Below are 27,893 nucleotides of genomic sequence, written 5' to 3'. Positions count from 1 at the left end.
CAGGTTAGATTTTCTACTGATTTTTCACAGTTTTAGGTTTTTCTAGTTGCCCTTTTATCCTCTTATTATGAATAAGTTCAGATGGTCAGATTAATTTTTTGATATAATGCTGCAGAGATAAATAGAGTTACATCAGGACACATTTTCAGCCAAAGTACATTTTCAGTGCAACAAAGAATAAATTTCCATTTTAAGATCACTAATTATCCATTTTTTATTATTTTAGTGGTTAGAAATGAAAACTGTGAAAAATATATCCGATTGCATTTCAATGCAACCATTAAAAATGTCTGTCAGATTTAGAAAAATTTAATTTTTCTGTTTCAGGCACTGAAGTAACATTGCATTTTAGTCCTCTTTGTAGGTTAGGCAATGGTTACAAGCATTTTGTTATGATGTTCCTGATGCCTTTATGGTGTCATTTTTTTTTTTCCTTTTATTAATACAGTTGAGAATTCCTCTAGCCTTACAGTCTTCCTCCAGTCCTGTTCGTCATGAAAGTAAAATGTTATAATGATTATAGCTTATTTACTTTATGTACTATAGTTTAAAAGAGGTTTGGATTGCTGTGGAGTGTTTCACCTTTTCTTAACAGAGAGAAAAAAATAAAGAATAATGAGTTTTAAGTCGTCTGATTAAGTCTCTCTGACCTGGTCACCATTCTACAGGTCAGAGGGCTTTATATTCTAGATCAGGCTAAGTTTGTGATGGTGTGTATACATAAGCATAACGCTTTACTTCCCCCCCTTGGAAAAAAAAAAATCTCTTAGGGTAAAGGAATAAAACTAATTTGTCAGCGTTCTTCATAATCCTATGGGTATGGCTTTCTATCTTAGTTAAGACATGGACTCAGTAAACTACAGGTTGTCCCTCTAATTTTGCTTTCTTTTTTAAGACAAGTTTCAGCCATGCAGCATGCGAATTTTCTTAAGACATTTTATGAATTACGACTCTAATCTGAGTATTTGTTCATTGTTTTCCCGGAAGCACCTACTTCCTTAGTAGTCTTTTGTACCTTATTTTTATAAATGTTCTGAAGTCAGGTCTTAGTTTCTTGCTGTTTCTTAATTTATTCAACATACATTTTTGGGGAAAAAAGCTGACTTAAACATCTATGTAAGGAGCAGAGAATGTCTCAAATATTCAAATTCTGACAAATGTCTCACTCTTCTGAAAACCTATTGCATAGGTTCAGTTTTTGGCAACTTTAACTTTGAATTGAAGATAGTCAGAACTTCCCAAAATTCAATTAACTGTTTTCAGGGGGTTTTTTTAGACAGATAGTACTTGGTTAATGTGAACTGAATATCTTTGAAAATAGAAACTGTAAATCACGAATTTATAGTAGTCTGAACTAGCATCACTATCTCACTATAAAGACTAATCTGCGTATTAATTGAATAATGGAGAAAAGTTATTGGAGTAATGGATAGATTGCAAAATGACCATGTAAAATAATTGCAGAATATTATCTTTTATAATACCAGATATCTTTGTATAAAAGCATGTCAGAGCCGAACAATTAAATTTATTTTTGTGATGAATGAGTGATTCCTCTAATCAATTGAACTTGTGCAGGAGCTGACTGTCTTTCACCACCATAATGAATAGCAATTCAACTGATGTCAACGAGGCAACACTAGATTGAAAGGAGAATTAATTAAAATGAGACTTTTGCCTGGCTAAAAACTCCAAAATATTATTTCCCAAGGCAAACTCTTCCCAAATCTAGGAGCAACTGGTGAATACTGAAAACAGAATTCTACAGATTATAGCTGCTTGGTTGATCCTGTATTTTGAATGCATCCCAAAATGTCCTTTAAATTGTAGAGCTGCATATTACTGTGTTTTCTAGTTATAATTCACTGCCTAGATTTTTTACTATTGTTGCAGCATTACCCTGTCGGCTTACTTTGCATCCACTAGGTTGCTGTACTCAATATAAACAGGAACAGTGACCACTGAAGCGTGCATCTGAGGAAATAGATATTTATCGTAATTGTAATTAATGACCATTTATAATGTCATAAATCTTCTGTTCCTCTTTTGCCTTGTTTTGCTTTAAACATCCACTTTTATGAGTTGAAAACCATAACTGAAACTGAAAACTGCAGTTCTTTGATATGCTTCTTCTCAAACAATTCTTTTACTATTCATAAAAATCTTCACAGAAAATCTTAGAATGAAATGGTTGAGGTTTATCAAAACTAGATAAAGATTTGGTTTTGAATTAAAACCCCAGGGTTTGTGAAGACTGAAGCACAATTCAATTAAACACTATTCCATTTGCCTTAGGGGAGTTCTTCTTTGATCAGTACAACAGTGTTGTCCTGTATCTTCAGAGAGCACGTCACATGGCTGTTTAGAAGATGAAGACTTTTTCTCCAAAATTAGTTTGATAAAATAAAAGTTCAGTTAAGAGAAAAGCTGAATATAGCCTGAAGAGTCACTCATCTTTAAGTAATTCAACAAGCAGGACTACAGCCCAGACAAGTCAAAACTTAGCAGTAAACGGAACTTAGTGCTATAAAAGGTTCTTTATCAGAACACTTCTCATGAAATTATTTGTTTTGATTAGTCGGCTAATTATAGTGTAGCTACTGTGTTATTACTATTGATTAAGAAATTTCAATTAAGATAAAATATTTCTAGTTGGAAAAATACTGATTTCTTGAAATAGTTTTACAGAAACATATCTGTTTCAATGTTGTTTTAATGAAATGCTAGCAGGCTCGAGTGGAACATTGTCCAGTGTCCTTTCTATTGTGTCAGCCAGAATCTGTTTTCTAATGTCAATGGGAACTGAAGGTGGGGTCTCAGGTTCTAATTTTCAAAAACTTCTCTGAACATCTCCCTCACAGAATTGACAGAAATTCTTTCTGCTTTCTGCAACTTAAGCTTCCTTTAATGAATTGTAAAAGCAATTAAATCTTGTCAGAGCTTTGGAATTTTCTGTGAGACAGGAATGGTGATGTTCAATCAGCTGTGTTAATTTACATGAGACACACAGATTAACTAATTTTTTCCTTTTTATTAATTCTATCCAGAATCAACACTTCAGGATAAGACTTTCTTTAAAGAACAAGGGGGTTGAGCTTCAGGGTGATGAGAGTGACAGGATTCATGCCACATAATGACAGAACACAGTGTTCCTAATACATGCACTGAAGCATTTTCCTTACTGAATAAATCAGAGAAAATAATGTGAAGGTATAAACCAGTGTTGCTAGCCTTTCACATTTCCACCAAAATTATTGTGGTCCACTACATGCATTCTCTTTCACCCACAGAAAGTGGTGTTTAGACTTCCCCTCAGATACACATCTTGTCTTTGCTATTTTAGTCTTGCTTATGCCACATATCCAGCACCCCCTTATTTATCACCTGAGTCTTCTAAGCTTTGTATAAACAAGTGGAAATATGCTGGGTGAAGGAAAGATCAGGATCTATGCCGATCCCCCACTGCACCCTGCACATCCTACATGGGATGGTTGGGGCACTTCATGGAGTCCAGGTAGAGCACCGCCTCCCCTTCCCTGGGTGATCGTGAAGGCATTGAGAGCCCCCAAACAATGTTCCAGCCTTTATTATATACAAGACACATCATCTCCTGAAGGAGTCATCACTGTTAAAAAGGATGAAAAAGGTTATTCTTTTAACCATTACTTAGGGAATCTGAACAAGTGCGTTTGTGCTCACATTTTGATTACAGATGAAAATTTGAGTACTCTTAACTCCAAAGATCTGTGTACAGGAACAACAGAAATAGGTAAAGAGATAGGTATATTCTTAGAGTTCATTTGCACAGTGTTAGAATTTTGGGATAAGTTTTGGAGGTAAAAATTTAATGCATATATGGAGAAACTGCTTGCAAGTAACGTTTTTAATTCCAGTTCTCTACTGTACTTTTTGTAATTATGGATTACTGGCTCAAGTGGATGCATTTCATATTTACTTTGTGTAGTAAAAAATTGCAATATTGTGTTCAAAACAATGGAGTATTCAATCTTTACTGTGCAAGAACTGAAGGAAAACAGAAGATACTTTATTTTACTTATACTCTTGCAAATTAAGAGTTAAAGCAAACTGATAAATCTTGCAAACGCTGATAAATCTGCTTCCTTCTTTTTGAAAAAAAGAAACGTTTGCATAAAGCATTCTTTCTGACAGAATAAAGCAATGAAAAAAACCCACTATAGATTTCTAAAAAAGTCTTTTATGGGGTGTAGTCCAGATGTGATGCTGAAATCTGCCTACTTTGATTTTAGTTCTAATACTGCCAAGTCAGAGGTAATGGATCTGACCTGATAGCATCAGGGAAAACATCGCTCAGGTGCGCATCCCTTCACGGAGGCGTTATACAGATGCTTAGGCACAGAATTAACATCTACCTTAGAATACAGTAGTTAGTCATAATTTAGCTGTGTGAAAACAGTGCTCTAGTCACGACTGATTTCAAAATTTTTATTTTTCCCTTCAAAAAATGAAAAGTTTTACTCTACTTTTGCCAACAAGTTACCAATTTGTGACATTTATTTTATTTATCTAGTAGGGCACCCTTAGCCAGCAGATATGTTGCTCACAAAACTGGAAGTTTAGTTGGTCCTTGCAGATGAATATGTCTTAGCCTACATATGCCCCGAGCATGGAAGCTCCTGTGCATTACTGAATCTAACAGATGACTGCAGTTTTGAAAACTTTATGAAATAAAAAGCCTTAGTAGGACAAAAACTTAGGATCTTTTTAATAATTGAGTCCCACTGTATCCCATAACATTTTAAACCAACTTTTCACAACAAAGTCCCTAAGCTCTGCAGTCACTCACTAAGATGTGAAGTAATAATAATTTTTTTAAAAAACAACCTTCTGAAGAGCCATGCTAGCAGAACTGTATTTACTATGCATTTCTGCTCAGTAGTTAGTTGGGAAATTAAAGTTAATTAAAGTTAATCATTGGTAAAAATTGTAAATTTATAAACAGCCAATTTTATAGAAAGTCAGCTTAGAAACTATATATTCTGGTACTTGGCGATCCTCACAGATGCTATTTAGGATTACATTAGGCTCATATTTTACCTTTCAAAATTCTGAAAGAGAGAAAAATGTATTTTACAAGAAACTGGAGATAAATTCTAGACTTAGTGGAGTCTTATGCAAACTGTAGATAGTATGTGAAGCCTTGGGCAATGGTGAGATGGTAACATATTCCAATATTTTTTTTTATATCAAATGTATTTTTATATATATTTCATATCAAAGATGGAATGCAACAAAGGGCAAAATACTAAGACAGTAGGTTATGTAGTTATAACTGCAGCCTGAATGTTAATCAGGAAGAGGAAAAAACTGAGCTTCTTTTTAAATGTCATAGCTATACTGATTTTGCTGATGGTACCCTTCCTAAATTAGTTTTAGGTGTAAGAATCACATACAGGTTAACAGCAATTAACTCAGTCTCACAGTCTGATATAATTTATTACTCCTGTGTTCACTTTCTACTCACTTTATTGTTTCACTGAAACAGTTTCAGGATAATCTGCTGGCTTGCTTTTTCCTGTAGCCATTGATTTGTATTAGACAGTAGCCCCTACTTGTGCAGCTCCGCAATTTCAACAGCCCCATCAGTGACCACATGATTATCTCAGGCCAGAGTCTTTCTGAACTTTACATTTTCTGCAGTGTCAAACTGTTTCCCTTGGAAATTGCATTTCACTAATGTTTCATGTCACCAAATCGAAACTTCAGTAATAACAATATTGAAGAGGACTGATCTTCCTTAGGGAAGTTCCTACCTGGAAATAGCCCTTACTGTCCTTGCCATCCCTTCTCATTTTGTACATCTGTGGTAGGTCTAGAGGAATAACAGGGCGGTATGTGGTACAGGAAAATTATATAGGAAGTGTTTGTTATGTAGAAAGTCCACTGCGATGTAGACCAAGTATTATTATCCTGTTTGCTGTTGAATAATGTGGGAGCAATTCATTAGACAGCTGACTGGGAGAGTAATAACAAAATGCATTCTTTTATACTTTTATAATCACATGCTGTCTATTTTTGTACTTTTTTCCTTCGTTCTTTCTTTTTTACTTTTGCTACTTAGCATTTGTATTGACACAGCATCTAAGGACATCCGTCAGGAAGAATCATGTTGCTTCAGAAGCCATAAAAAATAATGGATTATAGTCTGTGCTAGAAAAAAAGTATAGTCTGAAAGATTCTTGTCTTCTTTTCTCTTGACTTTACTGTGCAGACTGATCTGCTTCCTGATGCTCTTCTCATTCTTCTGCTTTGGTCCTGCGTTCTTGTTACACATAGTTTCGAGCCATGTCTTTTCCTGCTCTCTGACATGTTCCCTTGCTGCTGGTATTGATATCCTCAAAACGGTGCCTTTTACTCGATCTGTTCACAATGGCTACACATCAGGAAAAGTAGAGCTACTCCTTTTTAGTTCCTATCTCCTTTGACTGATTCTTCCAATAAACATCATGAAGATCAGTAGGAAAAGCAATAAAAAGGAGAAGATGCAACACCACACAGAAGGGCTCGTCACTGTTCATTACTTGAGCAAAGCTGATTTGTGGGACTAATTCCCTATAGGTAGTATTACATAATGCTCAGTAAGATAATTTGAAGCTTGTATTCTAAATCTGTTAAAATGAGAAGCTCTAATCTTACAGAAATTTTCATTTTCTTTAATTGTCATGATTCCTAGGATATCTGGACAAGACTAGTCTGATAGGGGAGCTATCAAAGTTTTCATCATACAGAAGCACAGCACTTATCTCACAATATTAAGTGTGTTCAGTTGTTGGTAGCATCAGTTGGCTAGGAATGAATTAGGAGAGGTTTAAAAGTAAGAAAATGTCACTAGCACAGTAAGAATTAAAAGATTCATGTTTTTATTTGAAATGCCTTTGTTTAATTTTCTTACAGTTTATAATGTTATAAACTCAAAAACCCACACGTAATTCTCAAAATTATAAACATGGTAGTCACAAAAATAATTGTTTTTTATAGAAATAAAGAATGGGTAGTAAAAGTTCTGATCAAATCCATGCTTGTGACAACTCATATTTGGTTCAAAGGGATTTCAGTGTTCTTACTGGTATAGTTGAAATATAAGAGAATTTGAATCACATACTCTTGATCACAAAAAACCTCACTTCCTTTTCGTCTGAGTTGTGGAAAGTACAATACTGCCTGTGGGTACACCCTGCAAGGGAACCCCGATGCTCTCCTCCTAACATTTTATAAGGACCCTGAGCACATTTCCTTCATCCCAGGGGTTTGGCTACCTGGGCTCAGTGCCAGTTCTGATAATGCAGCAGCCCAGCTTTGAAGCAGAGCTGTTTGATAAAAAGCTGTAGAAGCCTCAGCCTTCTTCTCTCAGGAGCTGGTTGGTTTCTTTTTTTCCTTTGTTTTTTTTCCTTTTTTTTTTTCCTTTTTTTTTCCTCCCTCGGAAGTGCTGGGGAGATGCTCTTGGTCTCTGCATGAGCTACTGTGCAAATATATCTTCACCCAGCCTTGTACCTTCCTAATTCCAACTCCAAGCCTGATCTGCTGACCTGACCTTTTGCCTTGACCTTGGGCCTGCCTCATCACTACCAACTTTGCCCATCAGTCTGAACTGTTTGGACTGGATCTGCTCTGCTCCGGCACAAGTGCTGTGGGACTGCAAACTTTGTTGGTAGGATCCTGTGTCTGCCTGCTTTGCTGAGTCTGAACTCCCAGCTCACCTTCCCTTCCTTTGTTGCTCCCTGAGACATATCAGATCTTTTTCATTGGGACCTCGAGTCTGTCAACTGATCTATCCCACAGAAACTATCTATTCAAGTTGAGTCTGGGCTGCCAAGGAAAGGTGCTGTGCCTCAGTGCTCTCATCTTGAATTACTACGTTTTCTTTCACACACTATTTAAGTCACATCCTTATTTTAAGACACTTTTATTTCTTGAATAATAATGTAGGTATAATTCTTAACGTATTAATAAGCTACTGAAGTCTGAGTAGAATGTCCAAAAACCTTTATTTTCAAAGATGTTTGTGATGATGCGTCAGATTTAATATTTTTTAGCTGTTGTTTTTTTCTCTTTCATTACTTGGAGGAACTAATGCTGGCTTAAGGGATATTGACTATTCATCTGAAATCAATTTACAATGCAATGCAGGAATAATTTCAAAATCAGTTAACTGTGAGCTCAGACATGCCCCAGAGTTAGGTTGTGAAGGTTTCTTCCATGAAAATCTGGTCTCTAAGTGCAATTATCTGTCTCTGCGATACTGTTTCCTTCAATATAAGGGCAATGGGGTAGTGAAAGAGGCAGTCACCTAATTGTAGCATGATTCTTGATCTATGCTAATATGGATAATTAAAGAAATATCATACAGGGAGAACTTGTTTTGCATTTCCAGAGTGCCACCTACCTTTTCATCCTGTGCTTTCCCCATACACAGGTCTACATATAACACATCTATATTACAGTCTTTAAGGAGAAAGCAGAGTCCCTGGCAAGTCCTTGACAGTGTAGTTCTGATAGACCTGTGCTAGTGCCCGTGCAAATTTGAGAGCTGTCATAAAACTGTTTGACTTGCAAATACAATCTTCATGTTGACTCTACAAATATGATCTTTCTTTCACTGTGACCTCTTGGAATCCAAGTAAAACCAGACGAATTTTTGTTAACACTGTTACTTTAATGAAAACTTGGAGGAATACTCAGAGATTATTATAACTTTGAACCATACCTTAGAGGTGTTGATTTTCCTTCTTTGGTAGTGAATTACAGATATTTTCAGGCTCCATTAAATTATTTTCCACAGCTTTTACCCTCATTTTTACATCTCTACCCTCTTCTTAGTATCACACTGGGGCCTGGCAGTTATTAATCAATAATAATTTTTTATTTTGGGTCTGATTATACCTTTTCTCCCAGTCCTCAAATATTTCACAGTAAACATAATAGAATGCTATGTTCTTAAACCCTTGATTTTCATGTCTAAAATCTATTAATATATTACCGATAAGTATGTTATTAATCTAAGACATAGTAGTACAAACATACACAATATTTTGAAAAATATTATGAAAGATTATTAACAACATTTTATTCTCTCTACAGTCTCTTTCAGAAATCAAATTAATAATTAGATCCTACTACAACCAATATACATCTTGTCTCAGTCATTTCAATTTGAAGAGCCTTTAGACGTGGGATGAAAAATTATTATTTAAAAAAAAATAGTAATCAGGTGCAGTTTCCTCTTGTGAAGCATGCCAGTCCAGAAACTTTGCTCATTGAAGTAACAAGCCTGTAACTTTATACTGGAAACAAATCCTTTTTGTTTTCATTTGACCTGTACTGAAAAGACAACTAAATGTTTATCTTCACAGGCATATAATTCAAACAATCACTTTAAACAACCTCAGGGCTGTTGGACAAGAACTGAAGGTTCTTCCTCTTGGGTTCCTCTGGTCTTCTCACACAGCCTTGAGTTAGTAAAGAGCAGAAAAATCTTAATGTTGCACAATGTAAGAGAGGATATATTACTTTTTCCATGATGTTTGAGCAAGTGAAACACTTAAGGTTTGGTTGTTTCTAGAAATTCATAGCACATCCTTCTTCTTCCTGAGGGTGTTATATAGGTGCTAAGGCTGGAGTCTGTGTGTCTTACAGAGAGTGGAAGCAGCGTCCTACTATTCTTTGTTCCCTTTGCTGTAATGTAAATCATTTCACAAGGTTTAAGTTGGAAAAGAATTAGAATTAATGGCTCCAGGAAGCTTGGTAATTTCACAGGTTTTAATATTTTAACCTTTTTTTTTTTTTTTTTTATTTTATTAACATTTTAAAGCATGGAGAGGACTCGTGTGTGTCTCAAACTGACTCAAGTTTCTGAGATATTATTGCTAGACCTAAAGTCACCAGCAATCTCTATATTGAGATATATATCAATGATACACATAGATTCCGAGCAGCTTTCTGAAGTCTTTCTCAGACTATATAGTCCTTGTGCACAGTAATCATGTTCCTTGTGATAAAATGACAATTTAAGAGCAGAAGGCTATTGCGGTACAACAGTTACTTGGACATTGAACAGAATAATTTGAATTTATGCAAATTAAGATGCCTGCATAAATTTTGAAACAAACAAATATTAGTCCAGAATTATGTGATGTAAAATACATGTACGCTTTCCAAATCTGAGTTTTTCACTTTTTTCCCCCTTGGTATATAATATGTGTTTTTATATCATTAAAATAAAGGATGAATCATTCAACAGTAGGATGGCATTTAAATAATGTGCAAAGGAAAAATAAGTTCTATAACTACATTGAAATAGAATAGTAATAGCACAGTACTGCTGATATTGCCTGCACTACACAGGGGTTTGGTTATCTACTCTGAACATTAAAGACTCAATGCAACTGGAAAATTCAAACTGTAATATTCATGCATTTACTCTTTCCTCCCAATGTCAATTAATCCCATACCATGTGACTCAGTTTCTTAAAATCTCTTTCTTTTGGTGCAATTACAATAAAATCACATTCTAAACTATTTACATTACATATGTTGATACAAAACTGGTCATTAGACTAACTTCAAAAAGGAAAAATTTGCTGTGAGCACCTGTGAAGTGTGCCATCATTGTGGGGCACTACACGCTACTGTTTTAACTTTGTGGCTATAAATCCCTTACACGTATAGCCCCAAACTCTCTCTGGAGAACCACTTTTCAAATTTAAGTCTCCTTTTTTATCTTTGTTGAGTAACAATGTGACTCTTAAAATGGCATTGTCATGTTTTATGCCACAGTCTGTTTACTGTGATACAGAGCTATAATGTTTGTTGATAACAAGCGTGGCTAACTCTGCATCAGCAGTGAATACATGATGACATTGAAGTCTGCTTTACACGTCTGATTTTTCTTCTTAAGTTTTCCCCTCACCGTTAAACAGAGGATTCGAGTTTATTTTAACCTGCTATCACCACAATTCTAGCTATGTATTAAAAGAATGCTTGTACTGATATCATAACGTTATTTGAGCTAGAAACAGTGAGCTGGGCAGAAAGCAGAAAAAGCTGTATGAACCTCAGTCTTCTACTCGGGTCATAATTTATGGATATGTTACTATCCATCGTAGTACACATCCTAGACTGCCAGTAGTACAGCAAATGCTTTCCCTCTTGAGGGTAATTCTGTAGATCATATCCTCTGTTCACTCAACTATCATTTTTCTGTTTCTGTATAAGACTTCTCTGACCTAACGCAATCCCTGATTTTCTTGCACTGAAAAGAACTGACAGTAATAAAAAAGTCTATATATTCCCAAATCAGATTATCTTCTGTAACTTTTTACATATAGACACTTCGCACCTGGAGAATTTTCAAGATCATTAATGCTACAATTTTTGCTAAAACCAGTGATGAAATTCACAGATCAAACAGGGAGACCCTGTGAACAGATGAAGGAAACGCACAGCCTTCAGCCTGAAAAATGCAGAATCAATTTCGAGGCGCTGCAGTGTTACAAAGTCACTCGCGACGCGTGGCCCCCACGCGTTTAGTTTCCGTGCCCAGAGTCCGGCCGCCGAAGGCAACCGGGCGGTAGCGGTGGGGGACGGCACCGACCGCGACGGCTCTGCGCGGGTCCCGGCGCTTCGGCCGCCCTTCGGAAACCGGCGAGGGGGACACGCGCACCTTCCCTTCCCCAAAGAAACCAACTCACCTGAGCAGTACCGCGGCTTCCCACAGATAAAACCCCGAGACAGCGGCGCGGAGGTACCTCAGCCGGGCCATGCTGCTCGCAGGCGCCGCCGAGCCCTGGAGCGGTCGCGTCCGAGGCATCGGCGGGGCTCCGCGGCGCGGCGCGACGGGCGAGGGCGGCGGCGCGGCTCCCCGCGGGCGGGCGGGCGGGCGGGCGGGCGGTGCCCAGCACCCTGGAGAGCTCCGGCGGCTCCGCGCCCGCCGCCCGGCCGGTACCCGGCGGCGCCTCGCGCGCTCCCGCCGCTCCGCTCCGCAGCCCAGCGGGAGCCTAATCACAGCCGCGGCGGCGGCGGCGCCCAGCCGCGGTGGCGGCGGCGGGAGCCCACCTCCCCGCCCGCCTGCCCACGGCTCCTGCCAGCAGCCCGCAACCCGCCGCCGGCCGCATCCCGGGCGCGGGGCGCGCCGCTGCCCCGGCGGCGGCGGCGGCGGCGGCGGCGGGGCGGGCGGGCAGGGAGGGCGGGGGCCGGCCCCGGCAGCCCTCCCTCCCCCCCTCCCTTAAACCCGCGGTGGCGGGCGCAGAGACCGGCGACGGCGAGGGGCAGCCCTGGAGGGGCTGACCCTGGAAGGGGAGATGGTCCCGCCGGAGGCGCGGGGGGGGCCGCTTAGCTGGGCTTAGTTTAGTTTGTGCTCAGACTAGCCCCTGCCTGCGTGCCTTCCCTCCTGCGGGGAGAGGGGCGGTGGGGTGACGCCTGCACAGGGCAGCTGTCCCGCAGGAGCTGGGCTGAACTCACTGAACCTTGGGTCTCAGAAAGGTCTGGGGAAGTCCTGCTTTACCTGTAGCGCTGGTGGTATGCTTTTTCTTAGGAAATGAGGTGAAGAAACCCCACCTCTATTTCGGTCTCTTCTTTGAAAGTACAGTGCTGATGGACACAGGAAAAGTATATCCACTTGTTAGAAAAGAGAGATGATCTAATGCCGTGAGACAGACTAGTAGGGAAATCCAAAGAGTTTGAAAGTTTGGCAGGGGAGGAGAGTGGAAGGGATTATGGGAAGGAACAAGGGAAAGAACATTGCAAGAGGGAAACCAGAAAGTTATTAATGTGAAGAGGGAGGAACTGAGAATGAGTTTACAAGTGACAGTAGGAAAGTGAGATGATTACAGTTATTGTTAGAGAAACCAAAAGATATTTCATGCAAATTAGGTGCTGCTTGCATTAGAAAAAGGTAAAGATTTATGAGCTGTTATTGAGAAATTCTTTTGGGAATCTGTTTTATTTCCTCTGTTCCCTGAACTTTTTTTTTTTAATAAATTCAGGGACTCTTTGTATTCAGTGCTCTTGAGTTTCTAGATCTGCATTGCAAAAAGTTTATCTTTTTGTTCTTGTTCTCCCCGCAGCCCTGCGTGGCAACAGTGATCATGAAAAGGACCTGTTTAAACCCTTAAGTGAAAACATAATAGCAAAGAAATTAAAGGATCCCTCTATTTGCTCAGGGACAGTCTGTCAACACTGGTGCTCTACAGAATCATTATAGAGTACTTCCTTTGTATATTCATAACAGTTGATTTTCATTTTTCCCCTTAAAATAAGTATTTAGTGAGGCTGCTTCTCCAGGCACTGTTTATCTTTGTGCATTATGTGCTTCAACAGTAAATTGGTCTAACATTTCATTTATTTGCACTGAGGTGAGTATATTTTTCTTATGATGCTATTAGTTAAAACTACCAGCACAAACTATCCAGTTCTCCAATAGGAATTCTTCTACTAATTATGAATATAGGCTATACTTTAGATATGCAGAGTTCAAACTTCCCAAAATCCCTGTGGGAAAAACATACACTTGCTTGTGGTTTAAGTAACAACTTTGCTGTTCCATCATTTTGTTCTGCTAAATATGAATGTTTTTTTCAAGCTTTTGAAAATTTTCATATGGGTGGTGTTGAATATTAAAATACTCTCTTCGCAGTGGATTCAAACAACTCACCTTGATTTATGAAAAGTTCCAGTTCAACAAAGCATTCAAGCACATTGTTGACTTCAATGAGATTAGATCACAGAAGCATACTTAGTTTTTAATCACAAGCTTTGATAAAATATTCCCTAATTGTTTCAAGTGTTTTAATTCACTATTGTTTTAATTACCATATGTGTACAAAACTGAGCTGTATAATTCACTTTCAGTAGTACTGGAGGTTAATTGAAGCATATTCTTTACAAACGGAAAACACTAGTATGTTGAAAATGAAAGTTTTCACCAAAATATATTAATGTCAGTCTCTAATTCTCCTCATAACCAGCAGGCTGTATAGCTACTCTTTCTCTGGTCCAACCAGTATTTAGGTATATTTGAAAGTAAATCACTTGTATTTATGAGCTTGAGAGATGTTCACCAGCAGTAGCCTGGGAGTCAAAAATGCTTTAAGGTTACTGGAAGGAGATGATCCTAATGTGGATCACAACAGTAGATTACTTTTTTTTTTTTTTTTGTCCCAAAAATGGGGATACTTGGAAAACTTTGTGTATTTGCACTCAGCAAGCGGTAAGATAGTCAATTTTATAGAGTAGCTCACTTTAGAAACACAAAATTTATACAGCTGAACTCAAGATCTTGCAGCTGCTCAACAGGATTCATACAGAGAACCCAATGTACAGATACGGACTAAAAGATTACTGAATGTACTTTTTGGTGTGGCAGAGTCCTTGTGGAATATTAAGACAAAATAATCATAGTGGTAGTCACGAGAAGTTGTTATTATCATTTTAGTGTGCCCAGTCCTGGAACATGTTATGGTTCAATATGTTTAAGTAATCATTCTATAAGAAGGCTGCTGAAAAATTTTAAAGACTTTTGCAAAGAGGTACGAGACCATTGCACTTTTCTAACATAAGATTAAAGCAGTTTAACTTGTGAAAACCAGAAAGGTTTAGAGGTGTCTTTAGACACCTTCTTGATGGAGAAAAAGCTTGTGAAGGTAATTTTTTAAATAGATAGAGGTAGTAAATTTACAAGACTGGAACCTGATAAAAGACGAATGCAGAACAGAAAAAAGTATTCTACTTTGAAACAATTAACAGATTGAAACAACTAAAGAGGGAGAACTGATTACCATTTAAAATCTTTACATCCAGGTCAGCTGTATGTTCTGGGTTTGATCCAGAAGCTGCTGGGTAAAACCTGATGAGCCTTGAGATTCAGAAGTTCCAATCTATGGTGGCTTCAGTGTTAAAATATAAGAATCTATAAACCCACAATGTTTTGTCATGATATATTCGGCTACAAAGTTAAAGTTATTTATTTTCTTAGAAAAGCAATAAATTGACCTTACAAACTTTAGATTGACTTGGGAGCTGACAGAGTTGAAAACCACATACAACGGTAAGGAATAAAGACCTTACGTATGTAGTCTTTACTACACTTGTATTGCCAGTTTGAACATTCCAGCATTTTAAGAGGGTGTTGTGATGGGATATGACATCACTGTGGTTTTAGATCCTGGTTTTACTGAGACATGTTAGATTATGTTAATTAAACTGGCTTTCTCAGTACACAGGATTCCCCAGGATGTAATTCATTCAAGTGTGAAACCCCAGAGGCTTTGACCTATTACTAAACACAAAACTACAAATAGAATAGATATTTTTCCATAAACACAATCCTAAAATAGAAAGGCCAACTTTAGAATATGAGAGTAAAGTCACTAAAAGAAAAATGTAGTTGTTCAGTATACCTCAATAAGCAACAAAAGGCTTAGCAACATATTTCAGTCTCTGAAAATAAAGTAGGGAGTCTTTATAAGAGCATCTGCCAGTTTTCTCCGTAAGAAATATAGGTGCGCACCACAAGGCTGTAACATAACATTCTTCAAAATGTATTACCGCAAAAGCAAGTCTTGGAGTAACTAAAATGAATGGACTTTTTAGTCTGGTTTGCTTAACTGTTGGCTGTTGCATTTAATTTCTGGATGCATACAAAGAAATTGTTTCTACTTCATGGCTAATTAAATTATCAGTTTTTTAACAGAGCTATGACCAAAAGATTGCATGTGTTTTTCTTCAGATAACTTTTCTTCTCAATCACTTTCTGTCTCAAGCCTTAATTTAGATGGAGTTCCTCAGTTCCGGTGGCAACTGATGTTCTTCTATCCATCATGTTCTTTACATCTGTGCTAAACTATATGAGAAGATAATCTCGGGGAGGTGGGGTATAGTAGTAGCAGAAATTAAGATGCAGATAGATAGTCTATATTTTACTCTCAGTGCTAGAGCTGATCCAATGTTAATGAGTGGTGCATTTCAGAGTAATAACATATCGCATGTGCATATCAAGTGTATATACAGCAGAATTCGGAAAATATATTGATACAGGGAGAACAGATTGGAAACTTCAATGAAAAACCCCACAGTCTTATAAATAACAGGTATATACATAAAAATACCACCCTGAAATTGCCTAATATATAAATGTAATATTATTATTAAATATTAGTCATTATGTTTACAAAATGTTTGAGTATGTATTCACTTTATATGAAGACAACTGAGCAAAGATATAAATACAATGTATATTTGTACTCCATAAGTAGTCATCACTGAAAAGAAGTGCTGATATATTTGTATTCATTATAGTGTCTTGACTGCCTTGGAGAAAAAAATGGTCTTTTCTTTATGTGCTTATAAACAGAATTTCTGTTAGATAATGAGTCAATGGAAAGTCAGTATTTTCTCTATGTTTTACAAAAAAGAACAGAGCAAATAGTCATCTAAAAAAGGGGCAGAAATGCCTGTGAACCGTTGTGCACAGAGTCCAATCAAAAGCAGAAAGGTTTTCAAACTAATTTCATACTTTGTTATTAGCTCCATTTATTAATCAAGGCTTCAATCCGTTAAACACTGTTTAGCTCAAAGCAAGTGAGCCATTCTGCTGGAGTCAGCTGCCCTGTGAATGTTTTTCTGGCTCAAGCCTCAAGGGAGACAGTTCCTGCTAGTTAGTGAGTGCTTCTCTTTTTTTTTTTTTTTTTAATTTAATTACTCCTTGTAATCATAGCAGAACAATGCTTAAATATCCAGAGTAGCCTGCCATTTTCCCAGTGTGAAACTTTAAGTTTCTTCCATTTTTTTTGAGTGTCTTTTCTTTTTTCTTTGCCCATGGGATAATTTTGCATACAAAAAATTAACTTTCAGAATCAAATTGTACCTGTATAAATTCATTCCCATGGATTTTCATGCTAGAAATATGATTGCTTGCATATGTAAAACATAGTATGGGTTAAGATCATTTTAATGATAGAGCTGAAAATGTGTGGGTCTTGTGATGAGTGGAATTATTATGATGACACCTCAGTGGTTTATATTTTAGGCAGTATTTATGTTTGTGCTTAGGGGCAGGGGTTTAGATATGACATTTTCAGAATTTGCTGGTGTTGAACTACCTTTGTTTCTAAAATAAAAATCTTTCAAATAAGGACTTCTCAGTGCCTATGAACAGGTGCAGCAAAGTCATAGTGACAGCAGGTTTATGTGAAATGGAACGAATCAAACCTGGGACCCCAGATTTTCTCATCCTGCCATACTTTACACCAGTTTTCTCATTCATCTTGGACAGTATACAGCTTTAGCAGCATGTTCTGAAAGCTAATAAATACAGGTATGAATTTAGGGACAGAGTGACTCCTAAAGACATAGACCAAAGTGGAAAATCTCTCACTAACTGTTCTCTCTCTCTTGCCATGGTCTGTGCTAGCTCCAATGTTTGTACTGACTGTGCATGCTATATCAAGCAGAAGGACAGAGAAAGGACATAAATCTAATGGGAAGATTATGAGCTATATAAACTGTCATGGACTCTTTGAATTCCTGTATGACTTCAATAACTTGCAGGGGATCTTTTATAGTGATCCAGGAAGTGATTTCAAAATGTAAGACCTGGGGTAGCTTAGTTTGGTAGCTGGCTGTTACTTTATAAACACTGTTATTCAAAGCTGGTTTTCAGGGTTGTGACTGAAAACCAAACTATTTTAATCCACTTTTTCCCGAGTAGCTCTTCTTAAACACATTTTGACATCTATTGACCTTTTCAGCTAACCAATTTGCTGGAAAATGTGCGTGGGCGTTTGTGATAATTACATAAAATTGTTTATATATATTACTTTTTATATGGAATGACTGGTTGACAACATATTTTGACTTGTTTATGAGAGCTTGAACAACTGGATCATTTACATTGAGGTGTAATTATCTATCTCTCTGACCTTCCCTGTTCATCAGCCAGCTCAAGAATCCTGCACTTGGAAGCTCTTTCAAGACGTAGTAAATGAACATTATCCCTGAAACTAAACAACAGATCAAAGTGAGATCATCCCTTATTGTCCTCTACAGCAACTGACCTATTAGTCATTTCCATTTGGGCATAATATAAGTTATAATAATTTGGAAAAATGGACGCAGTATGTAAAGTGATATCAGCAGAATGTATTGCTGTAACACACCTCAATGTACAGTCTTTTTACAGCAAGTGACTTAATACCTTAGGATTTTTGAAAATGTCTTCATGTGAGCAATCATGGTGAGGTAAATTGTGAACTATATTTTCATTAAAAGTGCTGACATGTTTTCACAAGGAACTTGGGAGTACCAGTGAGAACTTCCTCAAGGGAAGGTGAATGCATCTCCCTCAGACTTGTTGCAGAATGTGTCTAGAGAAAAAATCCTGAAAGAAAAACAAGTCAAATTTGGGCTTAAGACCCCGTTTCAGCTTGAATGTTTCTCAGTTCTTGTAAGCCCAGCCCTTAATCTCATAATTCATTAGATCTGGATAAACTATAAAATACCTCATAGCTCAGAGGATTTTGAATATTTTCATGTTCTAAGTCAGAGACAAATACTTTCAGTTTAGTGATCCTTGTTAATTTCTTCCTTTTCTTTTTGATGAAGCCAACAGGACTTTAAAGTTCTAGTTTATATAAAAAACCAACAGCTGTTCTTGATCTGAATCTATAGTTGTTGGGGGAAGGATTTAAAGCATCAAAGTCAATTGTGCATAATGCTTCAAAATTGCATAGCAAGCAACTTGACATAAATAATTTTCTTCACTGGCATCAAGTCTTGAAGATAAAGGATTGCAACGGTATTAGCAAAAGATTGAAAATTCTCCATTACAAAGTAAATGCTCTACATTTAGCAACCTTTAACATTGATTTCAGTATAGTTTTACAGTGTCATAGTTTACTGGTGGAATTTATTACCATTAATTATTATTATTATTATATTAATTTTATTATTAATTGCTAAATGTGATCAATGTATTAAAAACTGGGAAAGTAATACAGCATTCAAATGTCAATGATTAATCATGGTTATGCCTATTTTGTCTTTTCACTTTATATTTATCCTAGCTTCCACTTAAATATTTTCACACAGAGTGCTTTCAGTAGGCTTGATTATGAATGGGAAACCACTGTCTGGACCAGAGAGGAGGACTGCCCTATGAAATCTGCTGTCAAAATGGTCCAAGCAGCAATATACTGAAGGAAGTGCTAGATATTACTTATGATTCTACCCGACTCAGTGCAGTAATCTATAAAGATACTTGATTCAGCTTGAAATAATTTGGCAATGACAATAACCGTGCTATTGCGGTGCTCTGCCTTGGCCTAATTAGTCATGTTGTTGGGAAGGTGGTGGGAATGAAACAGGATATATACCTGTTGCACAGCACTAATTCCTCTACTTAATGAGATCCTTTGTTTCTTCAGCACAGTGGTATTTCTGTGTGTATCGTGAAGCTGAACATAGATCTGGAAGTTGATTTCTGAGACATTAGGTTTAGTGTGCCCTATGTTGAGTAATTGCACCAAGTCAAGTCATCCACAGTTTGACAAATGTAAGTTACATTGCAAAAATGTCTAATCCTTTTACTGCTGCTTCTCCTAGAGGGGTAGTATCTCACTGCTTCAACAATTAGAATTTTTTTTCGAATTTCAAACCCTGATTTATTCCTGGCAAGTTTAAATTCACATACAGTTTTCATTTGGTTGTTTTTTGTGTTTGTGGGGTTTTGGACAGTATTATTCTTTTCTTTCCTTTGTGTTTACCTCAGGAAATGCAGCTACCAAATGAACCAAGCTCTTGCAGTCTCCTGAGTAGCTTTACTAACCCTTTTTTCCAGTTTGAATTTATTTTTCTAAAACTAAATGATGAGAATAAAATGCAGTATTCTGCCTAAGGTCAGTTTAGGACTTTATAGAATAGTCCTAGTACTTTCCTAAAAAAATAACTTTTCCAATATTCTGGATATATGCAGTATTCATTTGGAACCAAAACACAGAAAATAAACAAAAATATCCCTGTTCATAGGTTTTGGACAACCTTGTTAGATTTTATTTTAGTTGCCTTGCTTATCTTGGTCCTTCATGAGCTCATGAAATCTACTGGATTCAATGGCTTTTAAGTTAAAACAATTTATCAAGAATTTCATCACATTCTGGAATGTACTGTAGTGATCCTGTACATTCATGACAGGGTCCTAAGTGCACTAATGGCCATTAATGGCCCTGGCACAGACTCATCTGAGGCTTCCAGCCACATTCAACATCAGGAGTGACATAAGATTGCTATCACTTTTTCCTCTATTTCTGTCTTTTACTTAATATATTTGTTAACCAGCTACTCCTCAATTCAGAACAACCCTGCATGTGGGCCTAGGAGCCTCATCTAAATGCAGGGCTGAGCCTTCAGTCCCAGCCTGAGCTACATTATAGGTGTGCCAGTCTCCAGCCCTGTCTCTTGATGCTCATGGCTGGACCTGTATTGTAGCCTTTCCTTCAGTCCCTTTTTTGGCCCATCTCCTGCTGCCCCTTGATGGATCTCCCTCCTGGACCTGGTTCACCCCTTGCCATGTCTGGTGCTGTCAGTGGACCCTGTTACTAACATGCGACTGTGTCCACCCTGCTTGGGTGCTGTGGGACTGCACCCCATCAGAGAGGGGATGGCTTGCACTGAGTATGCTCTTGGCCCCCAGTTCACCTTCCCTCCAGGGTCATCCAGCCCTCACAGCTCCCTGACACCTTGCCATATATGTTGTGGAAACCTGTAAGCTTCTAGGAAAATGAAAAGTCTCTGAGAAAGCACATTGAAAAGTAGGTATGAAAAGCTTCTGTTCTCACATGGTAGTGCTTGATACCTCCTTTGATCCTACAAAAGGCCAGGCTGTGAAGACTCAGCAACACTGTACACAGCTCACTGTACCCATATCTATGCTTTGATGATTTAAAAAAATATGCTAGTGATGGAAAGTCTCAGAGAATATATTCTCCATTGGCTTACTCCTCTCATGTCAGCTTCAATGATATTGATTCGTGTCTAGTTTCCAAAATAGAAGTATTAAACAACTTGACATGCCTGACTGAATTTAATTATTTTTTTCAGTACTAATACATATTTATTAATGCAGAAATGTATAGCACAAAAATATGTGTGTTTATATACATTATTATTCTGATTTGAACGTTGATATGTTGTTCATACAGGCACTATACACATCCACAATTTATTGATGATAGATACTACTTTTTTAAAACATTAATAAAAGTCATGTCAAAGTATAAACAAAATTTAAGATATTTATACAAAACATATTTAAAATTCATAAATATCCTAAAGCAAAAACTTACTTGTCTCCTATAAAAGAAGTTTTGAGAAAAATTTCTGATAATAAAATACTGAAAAAACCCCCATTTCTGGGGGGGGAAGTGTCTCTGCAGATTATTTCTTCCCACCACTGTGCTCTAATTCACACTTCAGACACAGGCTAGTGTAACTACAGGCAGAATCAGACATTCAGCAGGTGAATTAAGTTAAGCTCTTAACAAGGTAACTAAAAAACCTGGACCCAGTTACTGCTCTTTTCTTTGTATTAAGAAGAACAGATCACATATGCTCTTCTGATGCTCTAATCTGTTGAAGTGGTACAGCTACCCAGAAAGGTAATTAACAGATGGGTTTTTTTATTGTTTGTTTTTTTTTTTTAATAAGATATTTCCTGTTGCTAGGCTGCTATTTGTTCCTTGGGAATATGGTTCTTTGAAGTTGCCTTAGGATGAGGTAGCTTTCTTTGTATGTTTTGGTTTTGTCCTATGGGTATAGTTTGAGTACAGGGGCCCACTACATGTAGTAATGATTTTTTTAGGTAAGGAAGCTTAATATGGTTGATTACTTGTTGTTTCTTTGTAATGTGCTTCTCTGACAAATTCCAGGGATGCCTTGATGTCTTGAAAAATCCTGTTCTGGTTTTGGATGCTAGGGGGCTGGCTCAGCCATATTATAGCTGCAGATGTGTATTTCTTGAGTATAAAGAGTTTGGAGAAAGTTTCTGCTTTCCTGTCATCTTTTCTTTCTCTTCCAGTTTTCAGTGTGGAGCTTATTGTGCAGAGGCAAAAAAGCGGTACTAAGGGGAGAGGAGGTTGTGCTGGTAAAATTTAGCTGACTACTATTATGAATAAGGCACAGGTTATTATTGGACATCCTACACTGCTATTATTTTCCTACTTGATTCTTTCATGGTATCAATTCTCAAATCAATCTACATCCTAACTTAAGCTTTTACTGGTTTATTCCTTATTTCATGTTTGCAGTATCCATAATTTACATCTGTGAAAAAGATTCATTTAATTCTCTGATTTTTTTTTTTTAACTTTTTCCCTCAAACAAACTCATAGTCTTTGGTTTTTCTCTTATCAAATGCTCTCTACTTAAGCATTTCCAGCTAGTGCTGTTCATCACTGAAACACAGATGTGATGAGAGGAAGTATGTATTGAAAAGGACTCGTAATGTGACTGTTGGTGTTAGTACAACATTTCCTAAGACAGTATTGGTTTTGTGCTTATATTTTGAAATTATTTCTAGGAGTTGTTTGGCACTGCCCTTCTTCCTTGTTTTACCCCAAATGAAGACTGTTTAGATGATTCCACTTCCAACCTGAGTGCAAATAATAGGGAAGTGAAAGTAAGCATAGGTTCAAGGAGTACTGTGTACTGAACTGATATAAACAAACAGGAAAGTACCAGACTTCAAGAACTTTCTTCTGACCAGATATAATGTGGTCTGAAATTCAGCTGTGTGACTAAAGCAGTGGGCTGTGTATAGATATGTATGTATGTGTTTCTGCCTAACAGTAGCTTGATAGTGGGAGAAGATTGTTTCAATAATTCATCACCGAGTATTTTTAGAAGCTGTGCTAGTCTCTGCTCACTGTCCAGTTTCTGTTTGTGTGTGGCAAATTGCTTTAGATGGGAAGGCGTCTAGGAAAGCTTTGGGAGATGTAGTTCTATACAGTTTCTCCTGCTTTGTTGATTCACTTAATGGAACTAGTTGGCAGTCTTTTTAATGAGTTTTTTTTCTAGCCTAATTCTTCTGGGAAAGAGGAAGGAGTAAGCGCAGCATGCAGTTGGATCTTAAAGGGATATAATTTGAAAACATCATGCAAGTTTTGAGAGCTTAACCTTTTAATAATGTTAAAGCTGTGTAAGGGACTTTTTGCACAAAGAATTCTTTAATATTAGAAAAAAAGGAATAAATGATATTCACCTGCTTCTCTGGGTGACTTTTTTCATTTGTGTTATAGAACAAGTCTGTCCACCTTCTGAGGCTCACTCCTTCAGGACTGGCACAGGCAGCCTGTGGGGCAGTTCTTCAACATGTGTACTTCAAATAGAAATGCCCATGGGACGTAGTTTTGAGGATATTAAACACTAGATTGCACTAGGTACTATGGCTGGCAGGACTCAGGAAATGGTCATCCCCCTGTCCATGGCACTGGTGAGGCTGTGCCTAGAATACTGTGTTTGGTTTTGGGCCCCTCATTACAAGAAAGATACTGAGGTGCTAGACATCTCCAAAGAAGAGCAACAAAGCTGGTGAAGGGTCTAGAGCACAAGTCTTATAGGGAGCAGCTGAGGGAACTGGGATTGTTTAGCCTGGAGAAAAGGCTGAGGGGAGACCTTATCACTCTGTACAACTACCTGAAAAGAGGTTGTAGCGAAGTGGGTGTCAATCTCCTTTCCCAAGTTATAAGTGATAAGAGGAAATACCCTCAAGTTGCACAGGAGAAGATTAGATTGGATATTAGGAAAAACTTATTCACTGAAAGGGTTGCCAAGCATTAGAACAGGATGCCCAGGGAAGTGGTTGAGTTGCCATCCCTGGAGGTATTTAAAAGATGTGTAGATGTGGTGCTTAGGGATGTGGTTTAGTGGTGGACTTCGCAATGTTAGGTTAATGGTTGAACCTGGTTGGATTTAAAGGTCTTTTCCAACCTAAATGATTCTATGTAATAGTTAATGTTTTAAATTGAGGGTGTATTTTAATACAGATTATACAAAATGTGTCTTTGAAGTTCAATTTGGTGCCAAAGTGATCATTTACATGAACCTATTGAATTTGAAGTCCTCATATCTACTGATAAAAAACTGTATAGTTGGATATAATTCAAAGTCAATAGCTGTCTCCATAGAGCTGTGAAGATTATTGTCCTGACCTGATCTGTGATTCTGATATCCATGCAATGCTGTCTCCAAATATCCATATTCAATAAACAATCTTTGGCTCAGTGAGATATACACTTCATTGTAATCCTTTAAGAGGAAGGGTAGAGGAAAACTATTGTACGTTTAGCGTGTTACTGTCGTCCTGTAGTGAACGGATACATGTTTCTGATTCTGGATTTTTTTTTTTTAAACAATATATTAGTGTCACAGTGAAGAAGTTTTTCAGTAGTGGGTCTCTATCAGACATTGCCTACAAAGTAGCTCTTAAATATATCTTGTTTTATTCTTTAAGTTGTGACTTCATAAGTATTCTTTCTGGTAGGAGTTTTATGGATTACAGATTATGTTGTTAACAAATGAGATAATTAAACACCATTTTTTCTTTTTTTCTTATTAAGTACAAATTTAAAGGTTAACCACTCTTTCTGTAACTTTTATGTGCTTGAATATCAAGTGTTAGAGAAACTGTATTTCCCTTCCAAATGCTCTGTAACCGAAAACTTTTGCCTCAAAGATACTAATCTCAAGACTATTATTCATTGTCGTATGGAATAGATAATTTTATTGTTTATCTATATATAGTATTTTTTTAAAAAGTCCCTGTTCAGCAGTCAGTACTTCCTAAGTGTATGTGCTGATCATGCATGTGATGCATCTCACCTTTAAAGCATCAAGAAACAACTGAATCTCATTGAACTGACTCAGGATTATTAAAGTGAATAAAACACTTGCTTTCACTTTGCCTTATCTTTGCTACCTCATTTCTGATCCAGTATAGCAATGATTTTTTTCCTAGATGATCCAGTTACAGAAAATCTGAACTCCGTGCTCCTAGATACTTTAACAGAAAGAGGTTAGAGTGACCCCCAGACAGGTAACAGTAGGAGGCTGGAGTGACTATCCTGTTTTGGATTGTAGTCAACGTGTAGGTGGAGGAGAGGTGCAACAGACAGCTTGTTTTCTTTCTTTTCTGTTTTATTAACAGCTATGTGGTCTGAATCAGATATGTGTATTTGTGATTTAAATGCACAATGATTGATCATATTTATAACTTGGTTTCAAGTATTTAATTTCTATGGTCTCTGTTGTATGGTAGCATTGAGTGGAGACAATTTTAGAATTTGAAAGTCCCTTTTTTGACATTAATTCAAAGACTCTTCAGAAGTAGAAAATGACAGTAAGCTGTAAAGACATGCTCTCTTTTAGTGTAGTATATATTTCACATTAAAATTAACGTTCTTGGCTGCATCTTTAGTTCAGCATAACATAATTTTACTTCAACTACAGATATAAAGCTGATGTGGAACTTAAGACTTTATTTCATTTATTAATAAAGTAAGCATATGAACTAAGATAAAGAATTTCAGAAAACAGCAAACTAAACACTGCATGGAAAATTTAGAGGTACATTCCTTCACTTACAGTAAATTCATTAAATAGTATAAAATCACAACTGAATTGAGATTTTTTTTTTTTTATTTCAAAGTTTTATTTCAACAAATGTTTCCTAAGGTGAAGAATGCCTTCATGAAGGTTTTATGTTAATAGATAAAACTAAGTTGGGGATTTATTAATTTAACCACTTCGAGAGGATAGCTGCTGGGAAATGGAGGAGGATCCTTACTCCCAGACTTCCACACACTTAGGTCACATGTGTTTCTGTACTCAGAAAACATCTGCTTTACCGTTGAGTACATGTTTGCAAAGCACAAGCACATGAAGGACCCTGTGGTACTGCCTGGTGGAGGAGATGAGCCCTGCTTTATTAGCAGACTGATGTATGGTCCTTCAGAGAGGTATTTCAGAGGATGTTCTTGCATGGCATGGTTACAACAGTGAGACTCCATAGGCTGCATTTTACTGTAACTTTAATACTTCAGCTAATGAATAGGAAGCTAACAATTTCTTAAAGCTTGTAATTTTTGTAAGTCTGTGGACTACAATATCCTTGAAGCTTCTCTGGGATGTGAAGATAAGGGGGTCAGTGGAAATCTGTAGCTTTACATGCTCACGTTGGAGGTCTTTCTTGTAGTGTCAAAATGCTTAATTACTTCATTGTAAAAAAATCTTTCTACATTTACAAAACAGAATGCGTGAAGGGGAGCTCCGTGTATGTTGGCAGGATGGCAAGTTCCCATATATCTCATAGTTTTAGATTTATTGAAGTCTGGAAATGATAAAAGTAAGCTTTGACTGAGATGCGTGCAGAATGGGAAATAATGATCTATTTGTATACCTGAAGTATACTTTTGAGTGGCCTTCACAGATGTATTCTGAAAGCATGGAAATCTCTCTTGTGATTATCAGCCCCCTTTGTGCAGATTAAGGGGGAGGAATAGTTACTGTTTCCATTTAGGAAGTATGTCAGGGAAGGGAATGTAGTTTACTGTGAGGTTTTAAAAAAAACAAACAAACCGCACCAACAACCAAAATTATCCAATCAAAAAAACCCCCAAATCATAAAGTCCAGACAAATCAATCTGGCACCTTTTGCTACTATAGGTATGATTATAAAATAGAGGATTTGCATCAATAAAGAAAGCTAACTTATATGTACAATCTCTAGCTGGCAACTGCTTCTAAGTTGCTGGGGTTTTTTTTGGTAAAACATTATTTGATTGATTTATAGAAGAAAAGGATGGATATTCTATATATACACACCTCCCACCTCCCCCACCAAAGATATATTTTGCAAGCCCACACACCTCAAAAAATTTCATTTGGAACAGAGGGAGGTGACTTAAGAAGTCACAGCTGCTGACTCTGATGAAGCTGTATTTAGTTGTTCCCATCTGGGATGTTCAAGTCTTCTGAAGGAAAAAGTGCATTTTATCATTTGACTTGCCTTTTATGTTACTTCAGCCACTTCTTCCTTTCTGTCCATGAGAAGACTATCTATATGTCCCTGGGGTAATTCTTAGGGAGAACCTTTTAATGCTTGACCACCTCTCTTAATCAAATTTCTTTTTTTTTTTTTATTTTTTTAATAATCTTCATCTGCTATTTGCTTGACAAGCTAGAGTAAATTCTTCCCTTTACAGACTGGAGAAGATTTAATGTGCATCTTATGAGTCCAGCTTGATGTTAGACAAAAATTTAAAGCGTGCTTATTTAAAACCTCATTGGTGGTGGCAATTATCTAGGACAGTTGAGTCCATGCACTGGTAACTGGTGTGGTCTGCAGCACCATTCAACAGTGCGAGTTGGCTGGTTTATGGTTCACCTGTGTGATGGGAGTCTGGAATAACTCATAGCCTCAGGTGACTGGGATGCATTGCTGGGAGTGATAACCAATAGGATTAGGAAAAGGGATGTGCTGGGTTTGTGTGGTGGGGTTTTTAGTAGCAGGGGAGGGGATACAGCAGTGGCCCCCTGTGAGAAACATCTTGAAAGCTTCCCTGGCTCCAAGTCGGTCCCACGTCTGGCTGAGCCAATTAGCAATGGTGGCAGCACCTCTGTGATAACATATTTAAGAAGGAGAACTTGGGAGGGAATTGGGGGGACTCGTGAGAAGGCATTATGAGAAAGATACCTGTGTGAACACCGAGGCCAGTGGAAGGAAGGAGGAGGAAGAGTGGGGAGGGGTGCCAGAGCAGGGAACCCCCCCTGTGTCCCATGGTGAGATGGCAGGGCCCCCCTCCCTGCCACCC

General features: G+C 37.5%; 1 protein-coding gene across 2 annotated transcripts in view; it reads right to left on the bottom strand.

Moving 5' to 3' along the window:
* The window catches only part of GLRA3 (glycine receptor alpha 3), a 95,374-nt gene extending 83,472 nt beyond the window's left edge, over positions 1-11,902 (bottom strand). For both annotated transcript variants that reach the window (XM_074822791.1, XM_074822792.1), the window contains exon 1: positions 11,727-11,902. In XM_074822791.1, the coding sequence (XP_074678892.1) occupies positions 11,727-11,845 (119 nt within the window). In that variant the 5' untranslated portion in view covers positions 11,846-11,902. The remainder of the gene's footprint in view (positions 1-11,726) is intronic.
* Positions 11,903-27,893: the final 15,991 nt, after the last annotated feature.

The sequence above is a fragment of the Strix aluco genome, chromosome 4 (genome assembly GCF_031877795.1).
Source record: "Strix aluco isolate bStrAlu1 chromosome 4, bStrAlu1.hap1, whole genome shotgun sequence".
Classification (NCBI taxonomy): Eukaryota; Metazoa; Chordata; class Aves; order Strigiformes; family Strigidae; genus Strix; species Strix aluco.
Note: the sequence above shows the minus strand (reverse complement) of the source record. Positions and strands in the feature narration are given on the sequence as shown.